At 38.2% G+C, this 24,252-nt stretch overlaps 2 protein-coding genes across 3 annotated transcripts in view; one reads left to right on the plus strand and one right to left on the minus strand.

Annotated features, from left to right (window-relative positions):
- Window positions 1-1,498: 1,498 nt before the first annotated feature.
- On the minus strand, window positions 1,499-14,247 carry LOC144640369 (uncharacterized). 2 transcript variants are annotated; one of them, XM_078499538.1, is made up of 5 exons: window positions 13,986-14,226; window positions 7,364-7,642; window positions 6,233-6,387; window positions 3,664-3,902; window positions 1,499-1,679 (listed from the first exon to the last, which is right to left on the minus strand). In XM_078499538.1, the coding sequence occupies exons 1-5, from the start codon at window positions 14,107-14,109 to the stop codon at window positions 1,670-1,672; spliced, it is 807 nt and encodes a 268-aa protein (XP_078355664.1). In that variant the 5' UTR covers window positions 14,110-14,226; the 3' UTR covers window positions 1,499-1,669. The 2 variants fall into 2 exon arrangements, with proteins under 2 accessions (XP_078355664.1, XP_078355665.1); XM_078499539.1 differs by lacking the exon at window positions 1,499-1,679 and adding an exon at window positions 2,895-3,602 and having other exon boundaries at window positions 13,986-14,247.
- Window positions 14,248-18,801: 4,554 nt separating this feature from the next.
- Window positions 18,802-24,252, plus strand: part of LOC144640368 (islet cell autoantigen 1-like) — an 11,232-nt gene continuing 5,781 nt past the window's right edge. The window contains exons 1-5 of the mRNA XM_078499537.1: window positions 18,802-18,912; window positions 20,537-20,649; window positions 21,173-21,401; window positions 22,855-22,927; window positions 23,719-23,842. Coding sequence (XP_078355663.1) covers window positions 20,606-20,649; window positions 21,173-21,401; window positions 22,855-22,927; window positions 23,719-23,842 — 470 coding nt within the window. The 5' untranslated portion in view covers window positions 18,802-18,912; window positions 20,537-20,605. The remainder of the gene's footprint in view (window positions 18,913-20,536; window positions 20,650-21,172; window positions 21,402-22,854; window positions 22,928-23,718; window positions 23,843-24,252) is intronic.

The raw sequence follows: 24,252 nt of genomic DNA on the forward strand, positions 1-24,252 counted from the left end.
AAGGGCTAATGCAATGTATAAACCGAAAGAGACAAATTATATTTGATGAGTTCTATTAGATTAGTAAACAGAAATTTCTACATTCTTTTAATACAAAGGGCCGGTGTAAACAATATAACGAAACAGTGTTTGACCTTGCTCTATCGTATATCGTAGGATCGCATGTGACGCTACAAGATAACGTAACTTTTATTGCAATTGAATAATCATTCAACACAGAAGTTGTCAGTTACTTTTATTTCCGTTTATTTTTTGACAAATTTCCTGAAAATTATACCCCCTTGTGAAACGTGATCGCTTCTGCATGCATTGCGTGCCGTTTATTAAAATTAGAAGGAATGAAGAAACTTGGACAGTTAGCGCTTGGGCCAAACTGGCCCGCGTTGCAGGAGTTTGTCCCGGTTTTATTGTATGGATTAACTAGGAGTATTGCTATTCCCTCTCCCTCTAGATGGGTTGCTGGTCCATCGCTTTTTAAGATTTAATTCTTAAAGAATGATGATTTTGTTCCGTTATAAGCTCCCTACACCTGACCTTGTCTTGCATTTTACAACATGCTTACGTTGTAGTGCAAGAGTTCAAAAGCGTTTTTAATTGGCAGGCGCTAGGGTTAAAAAACGCAAGCTCTCCCTCCCTTGTCCGCCCAAACCCTCCTAACCCAGGGTGTCTGACATTTGCAGACTGCAGACTGCAGACTGCAGACTTGCAGACTTTCACTCCGATTAGCCTGAATGGCGCTCAGGTTAGCCTGAATAACACTCCGGTTAGCCTACATAGCAACCCAGTTAGCCAGTTTACGGTAAGCTCTCAATAGTCTGCAGTCCACAAATGTCAAACACCGCCCGGCCTGACACTCTGTCGTTTTCCATTTCAAGATGACGGCTTATCATTTCACTCCACGGAATAATTAGCGCTTCTTCGTCCAAAATACGCCTGTATTGCATGCTGTAATACGTTCAAAGACTATTCATCCCCAAACAATTAAGTGACACGCCAATCTTGTTTTCTTCTGGTCAGAGAAAGGGGGAGGGAGCGAGGGCTGAGGGAACGTCATTGGTCAGGAGTCCATGAATTCGTTCAAAAGAAGCAATTCGCACTTCTTCGATCCTTTAAAATGTTCATTTAATGAGCGCAGCTATGGAATGGTACAGTCAGTATAGTGATATTCTCAGCATTCCTGTAAAAAACGAGAAAAAGAAAGGAATACCAGACGTTTCCCTCTGGTCGCTTGCTCCCGAGAGGAGACGTCGTCTCTTCTCTGGAGCAAGCGACCAGAGATATTTTGAAAGGACTTTTTAATTACCTAAATGAATGTTTTCCAGGCCATAACTTTTTTGCATACTCCAAATCGTGAAATCCCTATTTTTTATATACATACAGCCTGAAAAAGGTACCACTTTCGGGGGAAGCCTCCCTGTATAGGCCACTTAAAGGAGTACCTCCCCTCCCCCCCCCCCCTCAGGAGTAGTACTGACTTTCATGTGGTGCTGTTTATGATATTGTACAAGGTCGTTCTCTGTCTTTTAAAGATTTTGATTTTTCGATAATAATGAATGCATTCCAAAGCGTGTTCGGCATGTAATACTCTGGAGAACGCGACAGCTCTGCCTCCAAACGGTAGAAATATTCGTTCAGAATATCGTTTTTCTTCTCTGAAGTATAACGCTGGTCATCGAGTGCTGTTAGAGAAAAAAAAGCTGTTACAGAAAAACTGGATATGTAGGGCAACGTTTTATTATATAGACGCGAGTGTTTTACTGGAAAATAGACCACTGATAAAATTCAAATGAAATTACATCCGCGACAACTTGAATATAGTGGCGTATTTTCCAAAAAATACGTCATTTCGCGCTATTGCACGATTGCCAAACTTTGCCAAACGCCGGTTGAAAGATGGCGAGTGATAAAGAAGTTAAAGGGACACTGTCACGGGGATTTTAATGCTTTTCGGTGGAAAGTACAGTCCGACCTCTATTAAGCGGCCACCCTCGGGACTTTGAAAAGTGACCGCTTTATAGAGGTTGGCCGCTTAATAGAGGTACGATATAAATTGGATAGGAATGGCAGTAAACATGATTTTATTGACTCTATATATAGCAAAATGCTTTTAAAAAGTGAACATATATGAAGATAAATCCAAAATTCATTGTAACAAAACATCAAGTGCATTTCCAGCCCATCCACGGTTCTAGCTCTAACACAGAGGGCACGTAGTTGAAATGCACATTATTTCTTTGGGTTGACAATGTACAAAAAAATATGCAAAACATCGTTGACAAGTTTCTTAGGCCTTTTTGCATCAACAGTTAGTACGTGAAAAATTTAGCTCAAGATATTTCACCATTTCGCTTGAAAAAGATAATTTGCTGGCCGCTTAATGGAGGTAAAAACCCATATAAATTCTACACTTGCGACAGCAAAAAGGTGGCCGCGGCCGCTTAATAGAGGTGGCCGTTGAATAGAGGTATCAAATACTGACAAATAAATCGGGACTTTGGAAAGTGGCCGCTTAATGGAGGGTGGCCGCTTAGCAGGTGGCCGCTTAATAGAGGTCGGACTGTACTAAAATTGGCAAATAGGTCTTCTCGTACATGAAATGCACCTAGTACATCTAGATGGAGATATAAAGTAAATTGTTGTTGAAGGAAGATGGGAGTCATAATCATTTTTAGGTGTTTTTCCAGTCCACAATGACAAAACTTGAAAAAAATCAGCCTGATTTTTTCAAGTTGAGATCTAAAGTTCCTGATGGCATCACAATAATATCACTTGTTTATTGCTTCAGTACACTTGCATGGTGATTTTTAACAAAATTGGACCACTATTTGTAGTTTCCATATGTCTTTAGGCTCTTGAGTTTTTGAAGTGAAACTGGTGACAGTGTCCCTTTAAGTTCACTGAAGCCGACTTTAAATCGTTCACTAAGAAGCAGGAAAATGCAGATATGAAGAAGGAAACTTCACATGACTCAAAACAATTCAAGGAGTTTCTTGCAAAGTAAACCAAAGGAGAGATATTTGAGAAATTCCTCGAAATTCCAGCCGCCGAAGTGCAAAATCTAGAGTTTACATATTAAAGGTTTGTGCTTTCGACACTTCTGTTTTTTTTGTCTATATAATAAAAAGAACATTACACATTGGCTCAAAGATATGAATTTTATGTTCTCGTGGCAAAAACAATATCTTGTTTTTGCCACTTAAACATAAAATTTATATCCTCTTGCCACCGTGTAATATACTCTATATATTTAAAGGGACTGTGTCACGGATTTTAGACAATTTAGGCATCGGAAATGGCCAACAAATTTCAGTAAAATTATAAAAATAACCTGTTAGAACAATGAAAGGACATTTCAATAACACAACAAATACAAAAGAAGGAACGGATGGCCAAAACTGACGAAGATCGAAACGGATTGCAATATGGGTTTTGAAGTATTGTTGGGCTGAACAGTTTTCAAAGTTAGTCTCGTTTGCTTGTAGATTTAAATTCTAACGCCCGGGAGTCACATTTGGTTGCAATTAATCTACAGTTTTGTCATTTGGATCCAGTGGACTAATTTCTTTGCAAACGTGTAGTTTCATAGCAAGTATTTGGCAAAACTTAAAAATATAAACTTTACTCAGCCGTGACACAGTCCCTTTAATTCGCCGCTCATCTTACTTGGTAAAAAAAAACGAATTGCTCCACGCGCGTGTCTGCTGAGTCAGCATTCTTGCCACTAGCTTGGCGTCTCCAGTTTCTTCCCATAGTTTCTTTTCTGGTAATGAAAACTCCTTTGTCTCCATGGAGATAAGAGTCAGACCTGCTTTACGGACCGGTGATTCGTCTGACAGGAATGGCTTTATCAGTTCCTCACGCGTTCTGAAGTATTCAGGGATGGTCATTCCTTTCAATTCAATCTGTGGTAGAAAAACAATTATGAGCTTGCTTTATTGAGATATTTATTATGTGCGTAAACTAAGAATTGCAAAATGAGAGGGGCTATTCATAGGAGAACATCAATAAGCCGTTCCGTGCTATTTTTTTGGGCCAAATCCGTAAATCCGTCACTATTTTCGTTCAAATACGCAATATATTATATGAAAACTTTGTGTGGTATTGTGTCACTGCATCTTACGGTCGATGCTGTTTTTTATGCCAATTTTCTTTCGAGGGAAGTTTCGTTTTATTGCTTGTTTTTGCGACAATTTTAGTTCGCCAACATGTTGACGAAAACCGACAAAAATGATCCGGACTTCGTTTACTATCCAGATCAGAGCTCCTGGCATTAAGAGTCTGGAATCTGCGCCAAAATTCTCAGCTAATCCGCGATCCGCTGTATTTTTGAAAGCCGCGAATCCGCTCAAAGTATCAACCCATCTCGCGAGGGCGAAGTTGTAAGTACTTTTGGTGGATAGAATGGGCCTCATCGCTAGCTTTTCTTTATTTATCTGAGCCTTTCTACTCAACCTTTCTGAAGACTTTGAACAACTGTCAACCATCTATATCCTTCACCATGGAGATCGCGTCAAATGGTAAGCTGCCATTTGTGGGCATTGAGATATGCAAGAAGGGCTGCAAGCTGGTAACAAGTGTTTACCGTAAACCAACAAACACTGGTCTGCTCTTACACCACCAAAGTCACGTCGACAACCGCTACAAAAGACCTTTAGTTAAAACCATGCTAAACCGTGCTTACCGCCTGTCATCAACATGGGAACTATTCACAACAGAATGCGAACGCCTTAAACTGATGTTTTCTAATCTCAAGTACCCAGATTCTCTTGTCAACTCCACCATCACCCATTTCGTTAATTCAGCGATGTCACAAGACACACGATCGACGCCTCAAACTAGAATATCTACCGCATTGTCCTGCCGTTCAAGGACCAGTATTAAGCGGACATAGTAAAGAAACAACTCTCGGACTTGACTAACAAACTTGACCACAAACTGCAGCCGGTTTTTAGAAGCCGAAAAGTTGGCGATGATCTCAAATTACAGGAGTCAAAACCACCTGTAATAAATCAAAAGTGCGTTGTTTATAACTATGTATGTGATCTGTGCGATGCAGAATACGTCGGTTACACCAGACGTCACCTTTATAAGCGCATTGAGGAACACCGATTTTCCGCCACTGAAAAACACCTTCAAAATGAACACCTAATTGATAAGGGACGAACCATTATTTTTTTGGAGGGGGGGGGGATGAAAAATATTGAAAAAAATTGTTTGCACGGCCTAGAAAGACAAAATAAATTGTTTGCAAACACGATATGTATAACAAAAAATAGTTAGAATTTCGAAAAAAAATGTTTGCAGAGGTGCATAAACTAAAAAAAAAAGTTTGCAGAGGAAAATTTTTCATCCCCCCCTCCAAGAAAATAATGGTCCGTCCCTAAAGTTGGCGACCTGACCAACATTTTTAAGATCTTGAAGAAATGTCAGGGAAAGTTCGATTGCTTGATCCACGAAATGTTGTGGATTCGCATGAAGAAACCGAGCCTTAACACTCTGTCGGATTCAATTCGTGCGAAGGTTTTTGTTTAGGCTTGAACAGACATTGTTCTCGTTAATGAACATGAACATTGAACAGTTATTTTTATCTTAATTTATTCATTATAACACCTTTATCTTAGTATAAATAACTTTCTTTCGCATATGAATTTTAACTTGAAAATGGTGCCAGGATGTCACCGAAACGTCGTTCGTTATTTTCGCTTGTATTTATTATTAATTTTCGTGTTTCTTTTAATGAAAATTAACTGAAATGCAATTAATTTTTACCTTTTTACGGTTTTTAGCACAGTTTAATTGATTTTGTGTTCTTTGCAGTAATTTTGGGTAGTTTTCTGGCATTTTGGAAAAAATTTGAAAGCCAAGATGGCGGATCCAAGATGGCGGCTGTTTTGACATCATGGTGTAATTGTCACGTGATGTGACGTCATCATCCCACGTGACGTATACCAAAAGAAAGATGTTCGGACATACTATACATCCTATAACTTTCATTGTGATTGCTTAAATATTCTGGAAGTTACATGGGGGGGGAAGCCCCCCCCGGTCCGAGAAGGTCCAAAAAAGCCCGGTCTGAATAGGGTTAAGGGCCTAATCCATCGATCCGCGAACCTATTCGGCCCCCTCGTAATGATCATCAGTCGCTTTTATTTTAATTTAGACAATTTTTAAAAAGGGAAAAAATAACACTGGTTGTGATTAATAAGCTTGTATTGTAAATGCTTTATTTTACCTCTGTAATGATGTCGTCTTTTGCCATGCTCTCCCAAACCTTGTACAATGCACGGTAGGCTACGGAAACGGGCGGAGCAACTTCGTTCTTGTTGTGATTGATGACGTTGCTGTTTTCCTTTTCATTCCCACAAACAATCAAAGCCAGTCTTCCTCCTTTTATAAAGAAATCGAAAAAAAAAGGAGGAGAAGAATTCACTCAGTGACCCCTCGGTAACAGAGCTAGTGAAAACCGACCTGGTCAGAAAGCGTTTTTGCACTTACTGAAGAAATTAATCCTGTCTGGTCAATAAATTCCTTGGTCAGTTTTAGTTTACTGTACTGTCCCGCGAAAATAAATGCTCTGCTTGATGGATACGTTTACCGCGTCCAGGTTACGGCGAGAAAAATGTTTGTTACTTTCACGAACAATTTGGTTGATTTTCCGTTTTTTTTGGGGGGGGAGGGGGGTCTGTGGACATCTTTGCAGAAATTCTGACTACAGAAAATTAATAAGGGTAGACAAATGTTCTAAATGCTGTTATAGTTCGCCACCCAATATTCTCCGATTCTGATTGGTTTAAACTGATCACGTGACGCAATAATGTACATCCGCAGAGAGACACTATCAGTCATAGTGCCCGCCCGAGGAAAATACCCGGATGGATAGTACTCATACGTGAAAATTTTTTGTAACCATATTGAGTGGATTTCTGGTCTGGTTTTGTTTCGTTTGTTACATTTTGTCTTTTAAGTCTTTCATCCTAGAAAGTTAAAATGCTCGTTTTTGAATGGGCACGTAGAAATGTAAACAATAAAGAAGACAGAGTGTTTTTTGTCTCTAACTATCGGTTGATAGTTGCCCCATGGAAATTTTTTTTTTAAACTAACATATTAGCCCTCGAAGCCTCACTTTTCGGGCTAATATTTGTTTTAAGAACGTCAAATTTCCGCGGGGCAACTATCGGCCGATATTTCCTCGACAGAAACACTCTATTGTTTAAATAGTTCCTCGACAGAAACACTCTATTGTTTAAATAGTTCCTCGACAGAAACACTCTTTTGTTTAAATAGTTCCTCGACAGAAACACTCTATTGTTTAAATAGTTCCTCGACAGAAACACTCTATTGCTTAAATAGAAACCTGATCAACCTGTGGCAAGTTCTCTAGCCCGAACCAAGAGAAACCGTTCCCAGTCCTTCTCGGCTTGTCTGCTAAACTCCTTTCTTTCATCCGGGACTTCAGACAAACAATGCAGCAATGCTTTTGTCAAGTTGCAGGGCTTTCGGCTCAGCCAATGAGCAGCCAAGCAGGAAAATCCGAAGTTAACAGATCCACTGGGAAAACACTGTTCGTAGAAGTTCGTTCCATTCGCAGAGACAAAAACATTTGGGAAATCGGTGAGGTAGCTGGAGGGACCGGGAAGTAAACCTGAAAGCAAAGAGAAAGCTTAGATTGTATTTCAACGTTTTAATTCGTCGTTTGAAAGTATGTAAGGCGCGGTGGCCGATGGTTATTTTTTTTTTTTTTTTTTGTATTTTAATTATTTTTATTAGTTTCCAAAAAAATACATACAATGTTTAAGTTACAACACTATTACAAACACTACAACAAAAAAAAAATATATATATATATATATATATATATAATAAAATAAAATACAATATTTTAATTACCACACTATAAACTACTTTACTAAACAATAACAGACAATACAAATACTACAAAATTAATCGGAGTTGACACAGAGTCCTCAGTTCATTTATCAGTTTTAAATGTTATTCTACAATAATATTATTAATTTGCGGCTAACGGTGCAGGATTGCATACTAATTTATTTTTATATTTGCTCCATTTCTTATTGTGAGCTGACAACTTATTGTTTGATTTTGATATCATTGCCTCTATTTGGTAAATCAATGTAATCTTTGAGTTTAATACTCTTATTGAAGGTAAAGATTTACTTTGTCTACAAGAATATAAATATTGTTTGGCGACTAATAAAATGTGGTTAACAAATAACTCATCCTCGCACTTTAGAATGCCAAACATTATATCTTTGTCAGAAAGCTGTTTAATCTTTATGTCAAGATTTTCAAGCCATTTGATAACCTCAGCCCAAAAATTCTTTGAGTAATGGCAAGACACAAAAAAATGCTCTAGGGACTCGTCGATTTCACCGCAAAGGGAGCAGGCTTGAGATTGTACGACGTTAATTTTGTATAAAAGGATATTTGTCACAAGACACCTATTAAGTAATTTATACTGAAATTCACGCAGTTTTGTATCCAATGCAACGCGAAAAGGCAAGGCGTAGATTTCTTTCCATTCTAAGACATCATTTATAAATCGCGCATTAAAATTCAGTTGAGCAGTTGGTGGGGTGATGATTCTATCCCGAAGTTCCTTGTAGACAGATTTGGAAACCACTGTTTTGATTAAAACGCTTTGTCCATTTAAAATTACTTTTATCTCATCGTGCATGTAAAAAGGTTCATCACCTTTATATACAAACGTTTTTAATGATTCACGCCATTCTACTGGTAGAGCATCTATTAGTGTAACAAGCCTAAAGACATCTAATGGCGAGATATTCAGTTCTCTCAATTTGCAGTTGCTTTTTAAGATAAGCTCATTGTTTTCGGAAATCAAATCCCTCATTCTAAGAATTCCTTTTTCTGCTAGTGCTTTAAAATACACAGACTTGCCTTCAATACAAATAAATTTATTGTTCCATAAAATGGTTTCTGAAAGATCTTTTATTTCCTGCACGCTTTCGTAATTTGTTGCCGAGCATTTTGCAAAACTTTTGAAGCATTCCTCGTAAAATGTTGGCAGCTTTATTGGCAATTTCTTCAAATCATAATTGCAGCATAGAACAAATTTGCCTCCTACGGGTCTCAGATAATGCAGGAGAATTGTTTTCCAACTCTGTGGTTGATCACTTGCTAATTTTTTGCAGAAAAGGACCCTTTGCGTTTCAATTATAGAATCCAAATGTGGTGCTTTCAGTCCTCCATCTTCGATCTCACTAATAAGGGCCAGACGCTTGACCTTGTCCCTACCCTTCCAAATAAAGTCAAAAATATTTTGTTTTTTTTTTTTTTTGCGAGACAACAAAATCCCAAATGATTTTGTTTATCTCTTTAACAAATTCCTTATCTATTGAGATCAGGCTGGCTCGATATAAAAATATAGGGATGATAAAAGTTTTAACAATTTGGATTCTTCCAATGATAGTTAGATCCCTCCATCTCCAGATTCGCAGTTTTTGTTTAATAGAATTCATCAGCTCATCGACATTTAACTTTTGTTTGAGTTGTGAGGCGTAGGAGAAGTGTATTCCTAGGATTTTTGCCGATTTTTTAACTTTTAAATTACCTGGAACGGATTTATCTTCCTGTACAGTATAGCCATGATTACCTAAAAGTAATATCTCCGACTTATCATGGTTAATCTTCAGGCCAGAACAATTTCCATATTCGTCTATGAGTTTTAGAAAGTTCTTTACAGAGAGATTGTTTTTCAGGAAAGCAGTCAAATCATCTGCAAAAAGGCTCAATTTGATTTCTTCGTTATCTACTTTAATACCACGGATATCTTTACTGTTACGTATACTAATACATAAGATTTCTAACACAATGATAAACAAGTGAGCTGATAAAGGGTCACCTTGTCTTACTCCTCTTTCAACAGCAAATGATGAAGTAGAAAAGCCGTTATTCAAAACGCAACTTGAGATGTTGTTGTAAAATGTATTGATCCATTGTGTGAATGATGGTCCAAAGCCAAAAGCGGACAAGGTGCGAAATAAAAAGTCCCTGCTTACGGTGTCAAAGGCCTTTTTGAAATCTATACAAATCATTCTCCCTTCAATATTGTACCTCTTGGAGAATTCCATAACATCTTCGATCGTCCTAACCGCATCAGAAATGGTCCTACCCTTGACATATGCGGATTGATTGTGGTGTATAATATTTGGTAACACGTTCTCTAACCTCTTGGCGATAGCTTTTGAACCAATTTTTACATCTACATTGATAAGAGAGATTGGTCTCCAGTTCGCTAGGTCCCGTCTGTCTTTATCTTTTTTCTCAATTAAGGTTATAATGGCTTGCTTCTGAGAATTTGATAACTCGCCATAGTCATACGAATAGTTTAGGCTGTCTACCATCAGATTGCCTAATGTGTGCCAGAAAGCTCTGTAAAATTCGACCGTTAAACCATCATTCCCCGGTGATTTGTTACTTTCGAATAGTTGAAGACTCTTATAACACTCATCGACCGTAAGCTTTCCCTCGCATATACGAACATCATTATTGGAGAGTTTTGGTATTTCCGGATTATTTAAAAATGGGTTTAGCATATCTTCAGATGGGCTGAGAGAGTCACGTTTGCAGAGGTTAGAATAAAAGTTTTGAATTTCCTGCAAAATTTTTTTAGGATCTGTAATTAGGACTCCTTCTTTGTTAAAGACTTTGCGAACGGAGCTTTTAGCTTTCTTATGCGATTCAAGATTTAAAAAGTATTTATTGTTTCTTTCACCTCTCTCGTACCAATTAGCTTTTGATCGGATTATAGCACCTTTTGCTATTCGTTCGTAAATAGAATTATATTCCGTTTTCAAAATTTCAAGTTCCTCTTGGTTTTCAACAGTTGGCGATTCATTGCACTTCTCTTCGCTTAGTTTTAGAGAAGTCTCAATATCAGAAATCTTTTTTCTTTTTTCACGAGCTTTTTCTTTGCTATATTTTATTGAAACTTGTCTGATTCTGTATTTAATGAGGTCCCATAACAATCTTTTATCTGTAACTTCATTAAATTCGTTTAACCACACGGGCACGCTATCATTTATCAGCTTAATGAAATCATCATCCTCCGTAAGACTGGCGTTAAACTTCCAGAAAGACGGTCCGTGTTTCGGTTTATCTATGCTATTAAAATGAAGATAGATTGCCGAATGATCCGAATTAATTGAAGGAATAATATCACATCTCTCAATGTCGTCTTGGCAAGCATCGCTAATTAGCCAGTAATCTAGTCTTCTTTGAATAAAAGGATTTCTTTGCCTCCACGTAAAGCGTTTAGATTGCGGATTTCTTATTCGCCAAATGTCTACTAAATCAAAATCTAGGCACAAATCTTGTATATGTTTGACGGATTCTTTTTTAAAAGGTTTGCCGCCAGAACAGTCAAGATCAGGTTCGAATGTGACATTGAGATCTCCCCCGAGAATTATACTATGTTCTTCAGTATTAACAACACAATCTTCAATATCCTTGTTTAAATTATCAAAAAAACTGCATTGTTCTTGGATCTTATTAGGAGCATAAATATTAACGAACAAGAACAAAGAGCCTTGTACCTCAGCTTCCATTATAATCCAGCGGCCTTCATCATCACACTTGACGGATTTAAGATCAAGATCTAGGTCACTTCTCACTAAAATCATCACCCCGCAACTACGATTAGAGCCATGTGCAAAATGAAGCTTACCTCGCCATTGTGTCTTCCAAATATCTTCAATCTCGGCAGTACTGTAAGTTTCTTGAAGGAAGATTATGTCGTACTTTCGCTCACTAAGCCAAGTGAAGAGTGCTTTCCTCTTGGTGGACGAACGAATCCCCCGAACATTTAGAGAGAGTAGTTTAAAATCTATATATTCCTTTTCGAATGGGTCATTTGAAAGCTAGTTGTGTATGCTAATATGCTGCACCGCTGCCGCACATAAAGTAAAATACGATAATAAATAAGGCCTCGAGAGGATTCTGTACACACCCACATGCAGATAAACAAAAAAGAAAGAATAAACTAAGGGAACAATACATAAAAACAACACATAAAAATATCTAACACAAAAAGAATAAATGACGGCAAAGTAATTGTTACCCATAGCCGTCTTGGAGTTTGGAAACAATTACCTCATTAGCCTATGCATGCCCTCCCGTAACAACAACGTGTTTGAAAAGAATATACAAGTCGATTGTTTAAATATCATGACAAATCAATCTGATCTCAAAACAGTATGTAAAGTTCTATCTACATAGGAACAAATTGTCCATCAATAAATAGTTTATCAGGCTCGGGTTTTAAGAAAAAAGCAATCTTCCCTTCTTCCCTTGCCTTCTTCAGCTTCGGCCACTGCTTTTTCCTCCTTTCACTGATCTCTTTGGGGTAATCCGAGTATACTTTAACGTTGATTTCGTCTTCCATCTCTCGCACTCTTCTGAATACAAGTTCCCGGTCTGGGAACCTCAGGAAACGGACAATAACTGGTCTTGCTTCCCCTGTTTTCTTCTTACCAATTCGATGAGCTCTTTGAAATTCAATGTTCTCACCGTCTTCAAGCTCCAGCTCTTCTTTGAAAAAATGGTGTACTACTTTAGCTGTATCCTCAGCACCGCTGGCAGCTTCCGGAATTCCGAAGAAGCGCAGGTTCTCTCTTCTATTGTACACTTCTTGGTACAGCAATTTATCTTCGAGTTCTTTGATTTTATCTTCATTCTCTTTGTCTTTCTTCTTAAGCTCTTCGATTTCTGTGTTTGCAAACTCCATTGCCTTTTCAATTTCTACCGCCTTGTCCTTGACTGATTTTGACTTGTCGTTAAGCGTGTTCAGTTCAATTTGGATGCTGTTTACTGAGTTCTCCAGGGCAGCGAACCGCTCAAATATTCGCTCCATGTTCTGCAATCTTTCTTCCACACCCGCAAGCTTAACACAGATCGATTCAAGTTGACAAACAATCTTCTCCTCCATAATGAGCTTCGGAGCTTCTTGGTCTTGGTCTTCGTTGTCGAATACAATGTTTACAGTGTCGGCGTCTGTACGAGGGCTGCTACAAATTTTCTTTCCTTCTGGAGAATGAGTCTCACTATCCGAGCTAAAGCTGCCCCTTTTTGTTTTTCGCTTACAGCTTAGGGCCATAAAATTGAGAAATTTGAAGTTTCGACCAAAAATTGTACGGGAGTAGAAACATGCACGTCTTTACTCGCACATGGTCGCCCCAGACTCGTTCCGCCGATGGTTATTGACCCCTTCGTTAGTTTCTTGGATTCCAGGCCGCGATATTGGTATGATGTGTTCTCAGACCACACACTCTACTCAGCTCAGCTTACATTGCCGGTAAATCATAACGGTCCCATTGAAGGGTACCGTATTTTCTCAATTTAACGCCCCCGGCGTTTATTTCAAACTCGGCCTGGTGGACCCGGCGTTTATTTGAAACCGGCGTTAATTTTCAGGTTGATTTATTATTACCAATCCTCCGAGACCCACAAAGTGGGACGATTTTTTCTTCGTCCCGCACCGGCAAACTGTCCCTGGGTCTTCGGGTGTTTGAGGATGATTATTTACCAAAACTTACAGAACGGCACTTGTTTGTTGCAATCGTATCTTTTTATTGTTTTAGGAGCCATAACATAAGTGCTAATCATATGGCCCTCAAAATACAATTGCAGTACAAGACGCAAATAAACGGGATCTCGAACAAACGCAAGTTAAGTCAATCTTTATTTAGGCAGGGTAGCATCGATCAAACGCCCCCAGCGTTTATTTAAAAATTAGCAGTTCGCTGACCCGGCGTTTATACGAGGTCGACGTCTAATCGGGGTCCGGCGTTTAATCGAGAAAAAACGGTACCCTTAGTCGCTTTATGCTACATATATAAACTGCAGTTAAGAGCTGGCGGCGATGACCTATCTGGCTTTTCCCATCTTTGGTTAAAACCTGTTTTGCCTTACCCGTCTTATAATTTGATTTCATAATTTTTTCTTACCTTGGAGAAAATAAAAGAGCGAGTTGAAGTCACTTTCTGGTTTATCTTCATAATTAATGTGAATTTCTAAGTTGTTTCCATACAATTTCCTCAGTTCCTTCACGCATGCGTACATCAGTGGCATCGAAGTGCCTCCATCTGCACAGCCATACTCGGCGATGGTAAATGTATTACCGGCCTTGACAGGAATAGACCTGATCGACTCGATGGCTAATGGAGAGATATATTTTATGCTTTCCTCGGAAATTGTGAATTTAGAAGTGAAGTACCCTGCTCCTGAACTGGTGTATCTGTCTGTGGGCATGAAATACGCCAAGATGAGTCAAGTTGAATTCACACTACAGTCGAAGCTCTCGTAAGCGGAAACCCTCGGGAAGCAAAAAGTGTGTCCGTAACTGGAGCTGGCCGCTTACGAGAATGGTTCTCGTAAGCGGCCACTTGAGGTGTAGGGGAAAGATGGCCGCTTACGGGAGCTTGCCCAGCTAACAATAACCGGACGGACATGGATGACGACAAAACAAGCACTGAAAAATGGTTCTGTAATTACTGTAAAATCATTGTGACGAACGGCGATTTGAAGTTGATTGATAAAAACAAGATACAGAGGTTGTTAACAGAATTTTCTTTGGGGTGTCCGCTTACGGGAGCTTAAAAACACAGAAAAAGTCTTAGTCGTAATCTCTGAAAGTGTCCGCGGCCGCTTACGGGAATGTCCGCTTACAAGAATGTAAAAATACAGAGTTTGTATGGAAGTTAAAACGGGGTTCCAAACAAGGCGGCCGTAAGTAGAGCTGTCCGCTTACGAGAGTGTCCGTTAAGAGAGCTTCGACTGTATTTACAAGTTAAAAACATTTAAAGAATAAAGATCATGTTTATAATATAGAAGCAAGTGTTTTACTGGAAAAAAAGACCGCTCGTAAAATTCATGCGAACTATATCTGGAATGGAATTCTCTACCCAATTTTATAAGGTTATGTACTTCAAAATTAAAAGCTTCTCAGACTTCAAAATTAAAAGCACATCAGCAAAGCCAATTCATGAAATATGTAAATGACAATTTTATAATTAGTTAATATAAGTCAATTATAAATATGTAAATAGCAATTTCTATTTTTAATTTTTCGTTATGAAATATTTTATTCTCGGAAATATTAGCTTGTCAAGCTACTCTGAAATTCGAGCTTACATAAAGTTCAGTGATGATGATGATGATGATGATGATGATGATGATGATGATGATGGTGATGATGATGATATGATCTGGGCCGGTAGTGGAATATTTTTGATATCCTCACTAGTAAAGATGTCGATGACATCATTTCCCCCCTTTTGTTTCGTTAAACTATTACTCAATTTGTGATAAGACCGAATGGTGGTTAGGGCTTTCCACAAGTTGCTCGAAATGTTTCAAAAAGTTGCTCGAAATTTCTGAAAAAAATGCTCGAAAGTTGCTCCAAAAAAAAGTTGCCTATAAAAATGCAAAACGCTGCTAATTTTAAGCAGTTTCATGGAATTTCACTTTCTAAATAACATTTTAAGGCAAAAATTTGTTGAATTACAAGGATTTCTTTCACTGAAAAAAAAATCGTAAAGATATCGATGACGTCATGTTTGCTGATTAATTTTGTAATGTTTAATGCGGAATGAGTCGAAAGTCGAAATGTCTTCGGATGTTCCTCGAAAATCTTCGGCAAACTTCGTTAATCTTAGGAAACGTTCGTATGGGCTTCAAACAACACTCGGACAGTCTTCGGAGATCATCGGTCAAGAAATTGCTCAAAATGCAACAAGATGCTCGAAAGGAAAAAGTTGCTTAAAGGGGAAAAAGTTGCTCGAAAAATGAAAAGTTGCCAAAAAGTTGCCAAGCAACTTGTGGAAAGCCCTATTGGTGGCCTGGATATTCATTGGCATTTTGCATATCGGTAAAGGAAATCAGCAAGTTTGTATTTTGGGCATGAATCATTCGTTTTCCCCCTCATTAGACCTTGTTCTGTAGCCTAAACCTGGTCCTTGAAGTTCATCAGCTTTCTTCCATAAAATTCAAAGCTATTAGTGAAAGCGTTGGCGAAAACAAGCCTCGCATCACACAAATATCTGACGGCCATCTTTTTCCTCAGCCTCAGCACTGAGTTACATTCAAATATTTACAATTAGTAGAAACTCCTATAACACATTACAATATATTACATTAACCGCATAATGATGCCTTTAAGCGTTAGGAAAGTTATGCCCCATACCATTTCGAAATCTCATTAATTCCGCCTAATTATATCATTCGACCCTCACTGCCGAAGCTGACGAGCTGGCTGACAAAACTAGCCGACGAGCATGGTTCGTTCTTATAAATTCCCCGAAGAAATGGTTTAGCAGCGTGAAATCTAAGACTCCTTAGTTGTTGCAATTTCAGACAAACTAGTAGAAACTTAGCCGTGGTCTTTAGACTTCCTACTAAAACAATTATACGACTCGCCCTCATTTTCTATGAGCCATAGTCAACTTGGCTACGCCTCGTTGACTACTCGCTCACTCATTAGTTTCATTGCGTGAATTCGGGCTCGTAGCCTAATTGTTACGCAATTAGAATATAGCCGCTGTAAATGCACGGAATAGGATTCTAGCGAACATTAGTATTATTACAACTATTTTTAAAATAGCCGTTGTGTACGCGCGATGGAATTATAACGGTGGAAACTATCTTCTATTTGGTAGATAGAACGTGGAAAACCGTCTTCGATTTCGTAAATAATAATCTGACAAAATAATCATAATAATAAACTTTCACGGTACTGCTTTACGCTGAAGTCATGCTGAGCTTTTCTTTACCGTCTTTAACTTCTCGTCTTGTTGTATCTTGCTGCTTTGGTGGCTGTACTCGCTCTTGTACCCACTACATGACATTTTAAGTGCTCGATCGCGATGTGAACGCGCTGTCAGAGTCCAGTCAGTTTCGGCGGTGAGGCGGTCGAATTAGGCGGAATTAATGAGTTTGCGGAATTGTATGGGGCATGACTCACTGAACTGCATCATTATGCGGAATTTAATATATGCAGAATGACTCAAATAAATAAATGGCAATTGAAGATTAAGTCAAAAATCCTAAACGAAGATCAGTGCATAGTTCACGTTTTGATGCCGAAAATATCGCGAGCGCAGCGTAAAATTGGTTTGTCAAGATATTCCGTCTCGTGAGTGAGTTCAAACATCTTCGAAACTTCCTTGGACGTTTTCGGGAAACTTCGTTTATCTTCGGAAAAGTTCGAAAAAATGACCGGAAACGTTTGTATGGCTTTGCGACCACAATCGGAGAATCTTCGAAAATCTTCTGTCTAGAAACTGCTCAGAAATCAACAAGTTACTAGAACGGAAAAAAGTTGCTCCAAATATGAAAACCTGCCGAGTACTTTTGGGATAGTCTTAGCCCGAAACCACCCCCCCTCCCCACGTTCCAAAACGCTCCACCGCCTCTGAGTGTTATCAAGTGTGCGAAAGATGTCCACATGCACAAACCGCTGTGCGGGACTGCTGTGTTCCCGACTGTATTTTAGCCAGCACATCGATCAGGCGGAGTCAAATGCAAGTTATGCTCTTCTAAACTGCCGCTAGCCTTAACTGTTAACTTTTTTTAGCCTTATAAAATCAATGACATGTATACCGTAAAATTCCGGTTATAAGCCCTGGGCTTATACAACTTCGTAAGTGGTTTTGGGTGGGCTTATAAACGGAGGTGCTTATATCCGGGAGGGCAAAGCAACATTTAGCCCTATTCAGTACTGTCATCCAGCAGAGGGGGGCTTATATCCGGGGGGCTTATAACTGGATGTATTTTTTTGTTTCCAGGTAGATGGGCCTCTAACCAGGGGGGGCTTTTAAGCGGGGGGCGGGGGGGGGCTTATAACCGGAATTTTACGGTATCCGAGATCAAGTTATGTTTTCATTTGCAATTGCACATCGGCAGTTCAATAATTGAGTACGGGGACAAAAACCTTATATTTAAAGACTTGTTCATAACTTGAATCTATTAAAAAATTGTAGTAGACATGGTAGACTTAGTTTTTAATTGTATTTCGCAAGTGCGGCAACGTTAAGTTATGCTTGTTTACATTCTGCATGTGTGGTCACTTGACGTCACCAGTTACAATATGACTTCCCACTCATCTACTAGACTGTTCAACGCGGAAAAAGAACAACGACAGAACTAGACGCCAGAGCTCGCTCGCTGCCCCTTCGCTCCTCGAGCTCGTGCTTAACACTCGCGCTTGCTTCGCTCGCTGTTTTCTAGCTTTTTCTTTCGCCCGCGTTCTTTTGCGTTGAATCAGAGATGCCGTTAACACATGTTAACAGTCTACTCATTTAGTGCATAGAGTAATTTGCAATTCCTTAACTTCCAGAGAAGATGTTTGACGTGGACCTAAACGCGAGCCTGCTTGTACGTTATTGCACACATGTTTAGGACATCCGTGTGCTGCCTCGTGCCAAGTGTCCCAGCCTTGCACTGTCAAAATGCAAAGGGCTCCTGGGGGACAAAGCAGGCCCGTGCCCATAAATTTTATAAAATTCTTATTTTCTCTGATACCTAAGAATCAGTAAAAGCTAGTAAAGAAAAGAGAAAAAAAAACAGTGAAGAGAAGAGAAGAGAAGAGAAGAGAAGAGAAGAGAAGAGAAGAGAAGAGAAGGGAAGAGAAGAGAAGAGAAGGGAAGAGAAGAGAAGAGAAGAGAAGAGAAGAGAAGAGACGAGAAGAGAAGAGAAGAGAAGAGAGGAGAATTCCCATCATGCATTACGAGGAGAACAAGTGCATTTTCAGGATGCGTGCGCATTTGGCGGCCATATTTGTTTCGTATTTGTGAAGTGACTGAAAGAAGGTTGCCTAAAGTTTTATTGATGGAAAAAGTTCGTGGAGGTTTCCTCTCGCGACAGATCACAAGATAGGTAATGTATCTCAAAGTAAATTCATTTAAAGCTTTAAAAATTTACACTATAACTGAATAGAGCGAGAAAATTTCCCGTCTCTTTACTTTTAGTTCCGCCATGTTGATGTCGTGTCATTGTGCTAACCTGTTTATTTTATGTTGTGTGTTGATTTTCGTCCTCTGTTAGATCACAATTTAATTTTCAGTAGTTGCGAATTCCAAAGGCGTAGTTTTGCTTCTGTACGAAGAAATCTTGATATTTTTCTTTACAAAAACTGTTGCAGGGTATTTTAAATCAAATCATGATCAGAGGACAACAATTTGATCTTTCTGTGTGAAAAATTTTGTCGCGAAACGAGAAAAAATTCGTCCGAGAAGGGATAACGGCAAAACTGTCCAAATGGCGGTTATTTTTGCGTTATGTTTTGGTTTTGAATCCTGTGAACGCCTGAAGAACTTGTATACAAAGCGATAAACGAGCGACTAAGTTTTAATAAAAGAAACACGAGTATCTAAATATTTTATGTCCTTTGAATAAATCCACGTTCCGGGTCGATACAGATCGCAAGGTGAATTATTAGCTTAATGAAGTCTTTTGGCTGTTGCAATCATTTTTTTTTTTTTTGATTAAATTCGTCAACGTTTTAATGCTGTTTTATAATGTTTTTACTACGAACGAAGTTTTTACTGAATTTTACTTCAGCGAGTACATGACTAAGTCAGCTATTAAGTGCACACGAAAATTGTAGTTTCTTTTAAAAACCTGATCTGAGAAAGCCCTTTGTCCCAGTTTTGAAAAGGCATTCGATCAATTTGTCCTTTGCATTGGGTTGCTCTTAAACCTTAACTGTCATTAGTAAGTAAACTATTATTTTATAACCTTATAATTATATTCTGATTGAATTTAAAGTAAGGTACAGTTTCTGTCAACACAAATTTCTCAAAATATCACTTTCATACATTTCTTTTTATGCTTGTTATGAGAATTGCTAAATTCATCAAGGAACTACATGTAGCCTTACGGTGTTTTATACACTCAGTAAAAAACCGATTCTTCAAACTCTGGATTTCTCACGCCTACTGATATCTTGAACCAAAAGTAATGTCTGTAGATTTTCTTCACTTGGTCAAACACTGTGGTTTTACTTGCTGATTTCTTGAACTCCCAAATTTCTTGAATCAGTTTTTGTTTCCCCTGTAGGTTAGAGAAAATTCTAGTTTCCACAGTACTTTTTTCAATTATTTTCTTAGTTTACATTGTATCTTTCTTGACTATACATGATGCTTGACAATGGGTTGATACATGTATTTTAAGGTAAAATAATGATGGTACATGTAGTTCTCAAATACAAGATAAAAATGTTTGAGGTTAAGGAAAATCTCAAGCAACATCAAGCAAGTAGTGTAAAGCACAATGGCTAGCTTAAATAGATACATGTAATGTAGGTGAAAAATACAATGTAGTACATGTATATCTGCCTGAAGACCTTTCAAATTCTAGATTATTGTATAAATTGTGTTATTGAACAATGTACTGCAGAAAAAAGAAAAACTATTTAGCATGTCCCCACATAATTTCATTGCAAGTCACTACATGTGTGTACAGACAGTATAATCAATGGATTTTGTTTTGTTTTTTCAAGGTTTATAGGAATCAAGTTTTGCCAGTTTGTATCGAGGTGGGAACTGAGTGAAGGCCATTCTCCTTTATAATGAACAGTTCTTATCAGCAAGTGTCGCAAGACCCTGATGAAAGGTGAATACTGTAAAATTCAAAAAGTGATCCCCCCAAGAAAATAAATAAATAAACTCAAAATTCCTTTGGAAATGGGCCATCCTGAATATCATGTAAACCCTTGTGCTCATATAAAGTTGTAGCTCCGAAAAAAGATATAACTTTTCTAACTTGGGATGCTAGTCCATCACAGGGTTGTCCCTAACATTAAATTTGTCAGTACCCATTTATACACATGGGTGGAGAAAGCAGCACAATAAGAAGAAAAGTGCCATGCCCAAGAACACAATGCGGTGCCTAGCTAGGGCTCAAAACCAGACAGCTCATTCCAGAGTCAAGCACATTAGAGAAAAAGACCACTATTCATCGTCAGGACAGAAAATCCCTAGAGAAATGTAGTCGCCACAATGGGGACTTAACCAGAATTTTTAGCCGCCAAGGATGAAATGTTAGTCACATTGGCAGCCGTATCGGTCACAATTTTGAGCCCTGTTAGGTCACCCCACCTCTCATCCAAGATAACAATTATTTTTTCTTCCATTAGTGATGAACGTCACAGATCTTACCAACCCTACCAGGATGATGACGAGGGCTATGAAGGGAATTACGGTTATAACTATGGCTACAATCCCTATCGACCTCCAACTGGGGGAATCAAAGGAAAAGTGGAGCAGAAATACTGGCATACAAAACAAACAGTGATTCAAAAGTTGGGAAAGGAACAAGACTGTTATGTTGTGGCAGGAGACTCTGAAGTTGATGCACGCCTTGAGGTACCATAAAGACATTGTACCATACTGTAAATGGGGTTAACTGTTTAGAATATAACAACGATTTCCTACTATAATAACCGTATAAATGGCAAAATTTGAACTGACTAATGTATAAAAGGAAGTCAACTTTTTAGTGTTTGTGCTACTTAGCAGATCTTAATGGCCATATTTTGGAGACTTTCTAGGACAAATAAGTATGTTTTTGAGCTATAAATGTAAATTTTAATTCACTAATAATAACATTTATTTAACCTCGGTTTGATGGGGCTGATTAGGCCCCTAGCAAAAGTATGCTAATGTGCCGAGAAAAAAAAATGGCAATAAACAGAAACACAAAAAATTAAGAAACTGTTTACAATTATATATATATATATATATATATATATATATATATATATATAATCTTAGTTGATTTGCAGAACTGTTGCCAGAGTGCTCGATAGATAAACTAGAGCAAAATATTTGAAGACAGTCTGATCAACCTTGGATTTGACTTGGCATATTTATTACTATATAGTTTCGTACTGCAACGTGTGCAGCACTCATCAGATAAATTAGCCAACTGCAAAATTTCTACATAACGCTGATATATATAGAGAAAGAGACGCGGTATGAGTGGAAAGGTATAAAATTACAACGGTTATTTGGTTTGAAATAATACAATAGTAATAAATATGCCAAGTCAAATCCAAGGTTGATCAGACTGTCTTCAAATATATATATATATATATATAAAATACACTATCCGACTTGCGATGTATTGAAGGTCAGCTGGCGTACTGCCTTCTTAAATGCCTTAATTGACGTCAACGTCCGCATTGTGTCAGGAATCGAGTTCCACGCCTTAACAGCAGTGTACCTTGCAGATTTTAGTCCAAATGTAGTGGTGTCGACTTTTGGGATGACCATTTTATTCATCCCTCGCAAGTTTTTGACATTGTCTCTGATGCAAAACAAATTCCTAAGGTATTCGGGTGCCGAACCGTTCATAGCCTTAAATACTATAATCACTGTGGCCTTGGCTAGCTCTTGTTGAGATGCACTGCAAAGTCCTGAATTTCCTAACAAGCTCCAGGCTTTTCTCAACAAATTTCATTTTAAAAACTTAAAATTGATGCTTACTTTGCAAAAAGATACCATCTGTAGCTGTTAAAAGATGTAAAAAGATCACCCAAATTAACTGACTAATTTGTTTTAGCTGTTTACTGACTAATTTACTGACAGTTTACTGACTAGAGATGTACCCCATTTACACCCTCCAAAAAGATGGACATTTCTTAATCAGAACTGTACTTCTGAAAAAACTTGATTACCTGACTAAATCTTTGTGCCACTTTTGACACATTCTTCATAGTACAATGTACATGTACACTGTACTTTTTTAATAATTACTGTCCTTAAAATTTAAAGTTTGTCATGATTATGTACGTTTTTTATGTTTTTCATTTAACAGGCTTTTAGACATATACAGAAGACATGTATAGATATTCTGAAGGCAGTAGAAGTCTATCAAAATAGGATATTTGGTAAGAGTGATTTCGTTTATTCTTATCACATTTCTGCATGGGATTTTGAATGTGTTGTTATAATTTATTGTAAGACAAAATAAGATGTTGATCACACGCTAAAGTTAAGAGCTCAAATAACTTTTCTTTTTGTGGGGGTGGTATTGAAAGCTGGGCGTTGTGCAAAGTAACCACCCAAACACAAATTCTGCCAATAGATCTGCTTTCAGCATCTTAATTTTTTTTCTAAAACAGATCATATTTAAATGTACAATGTACTTGTAAGTGACTATCACATCCTGCTGCATTAACATCTTTCCCTCCAGCTCAAAATGTTAAAGAAACCTTTACATGAAGTTTTGAACATTTCAAAGGAGCTCACAATAGATTTGTGATAGGTTGAAAGATTTACAATTTGTATTTACTGATTAAAGAATGGTTGACCCATGAAAAGCATAAACCATGAACGATGTGACCCAAATGTTTACTGGGAAATCTGACAAAATAATTTTCATCTGTAACAGAATAAACCTGATAATAAGACAGCTTGCAAAAATGATGCTGATAAGACCCTCAACAACAAAAATATCTTGATTATTTATAAAAGAAATATTATTAAGCTTACAAGCTTACACCCTGTATCTACCCAGAATACTGTTGGGTCATATCATTCATGCTTTATGCTTTTTGCATGGTCAACATTTCTTCAATATACTTGATTATAAAAAATGTCACAATAAAAGGCGTGTTCTGCAGAACAATTTAACAATAATAACTGTTGTTGTATTTATTTTTCTTCCTTTCTTTTACAGCTTTGTCTCAAGATGAGAATGAGATGGGACGCTTTCTTCGTGAACAAGGTTCCCAGGACAAATCCAAAGCTGGAAAGATGATGATTGCTGTTGGGAAGGCTCAGAGCTACTCTGCTCAACAAAGGTACATTGTATTTCTAAAATAATATTATATTAGCACCCACCAACTGATTGAAATTGAAATTATTTTGAATGCAAGTCTGCATACAAGCCTAGTGGCCTATCAGGCCAGAGCTTATCCTGGTTTTTGTTGTCTGAAGTGACCAGGAGTACTTTTACTTCACCCTGGATGGGATGCTAGTCCTTTGCTGGGTTACCCCAGCTGCCATTAAATCTACCGGTACCCATTTGTACACCTGTGTGAAGAGGCACTGAGAGTAAAGCGTCTTTCCCAAGAACACAACACAGTGCCCCAGCCAGGGCTTAAACCTGGATCACTCGATCAGGAGTCCTCTGCACTAACCATTAGGCCACCGCGCCTCCCACGTCAGTAGATTAGGGCCTCACTAAGTCGTTGGAGGTTTGCCATTTCTT

This window comes from Oculina patagonica, unplaced genomic scaffold (genome assembly GCF_052425735.1).
Source record: "Oculina patagonica isolate OP01 unplaced genomic scaffold, crgOcupat unplaced28, whole genome shotgun sequence".
In the NCBI taxonomy this organism is placed as follows: domain Eukaryota; kingdom Metazoa; phylum Cnidaria; class Anthozoa; order Scleractinia; family Oculinidae; genus Oculina; species Oculina patagonica.

What these genes read in the sequence shown, in the direction of transcription:
- LOC144640369 (XM_078499539.1), bottom strand. Translation starts at nt 14,109, where the DNA reads ATGCCACTGATGTACGCATGCGTGAAGGAACTGAGGAAATTGTATGGA. An exon ending in GCTCTTTTATTTTCTCCAAG is followed by an intron (nt 7,643 to 13,985) that starts GTAAGAAAAAAT and finishes CTTTGCTTTCAG; the next exon opens with GTTTACTTCCCGGTCCCTCC. An exon ending in AAGACGACATCATTACAGAG is followed by an intron (nt 3,903 to 6,232) that starts GTAAAATAAAGC and finishes TTTCTACCACAG; the next exon opens with ATTGAATTGAAAGGAATGAC.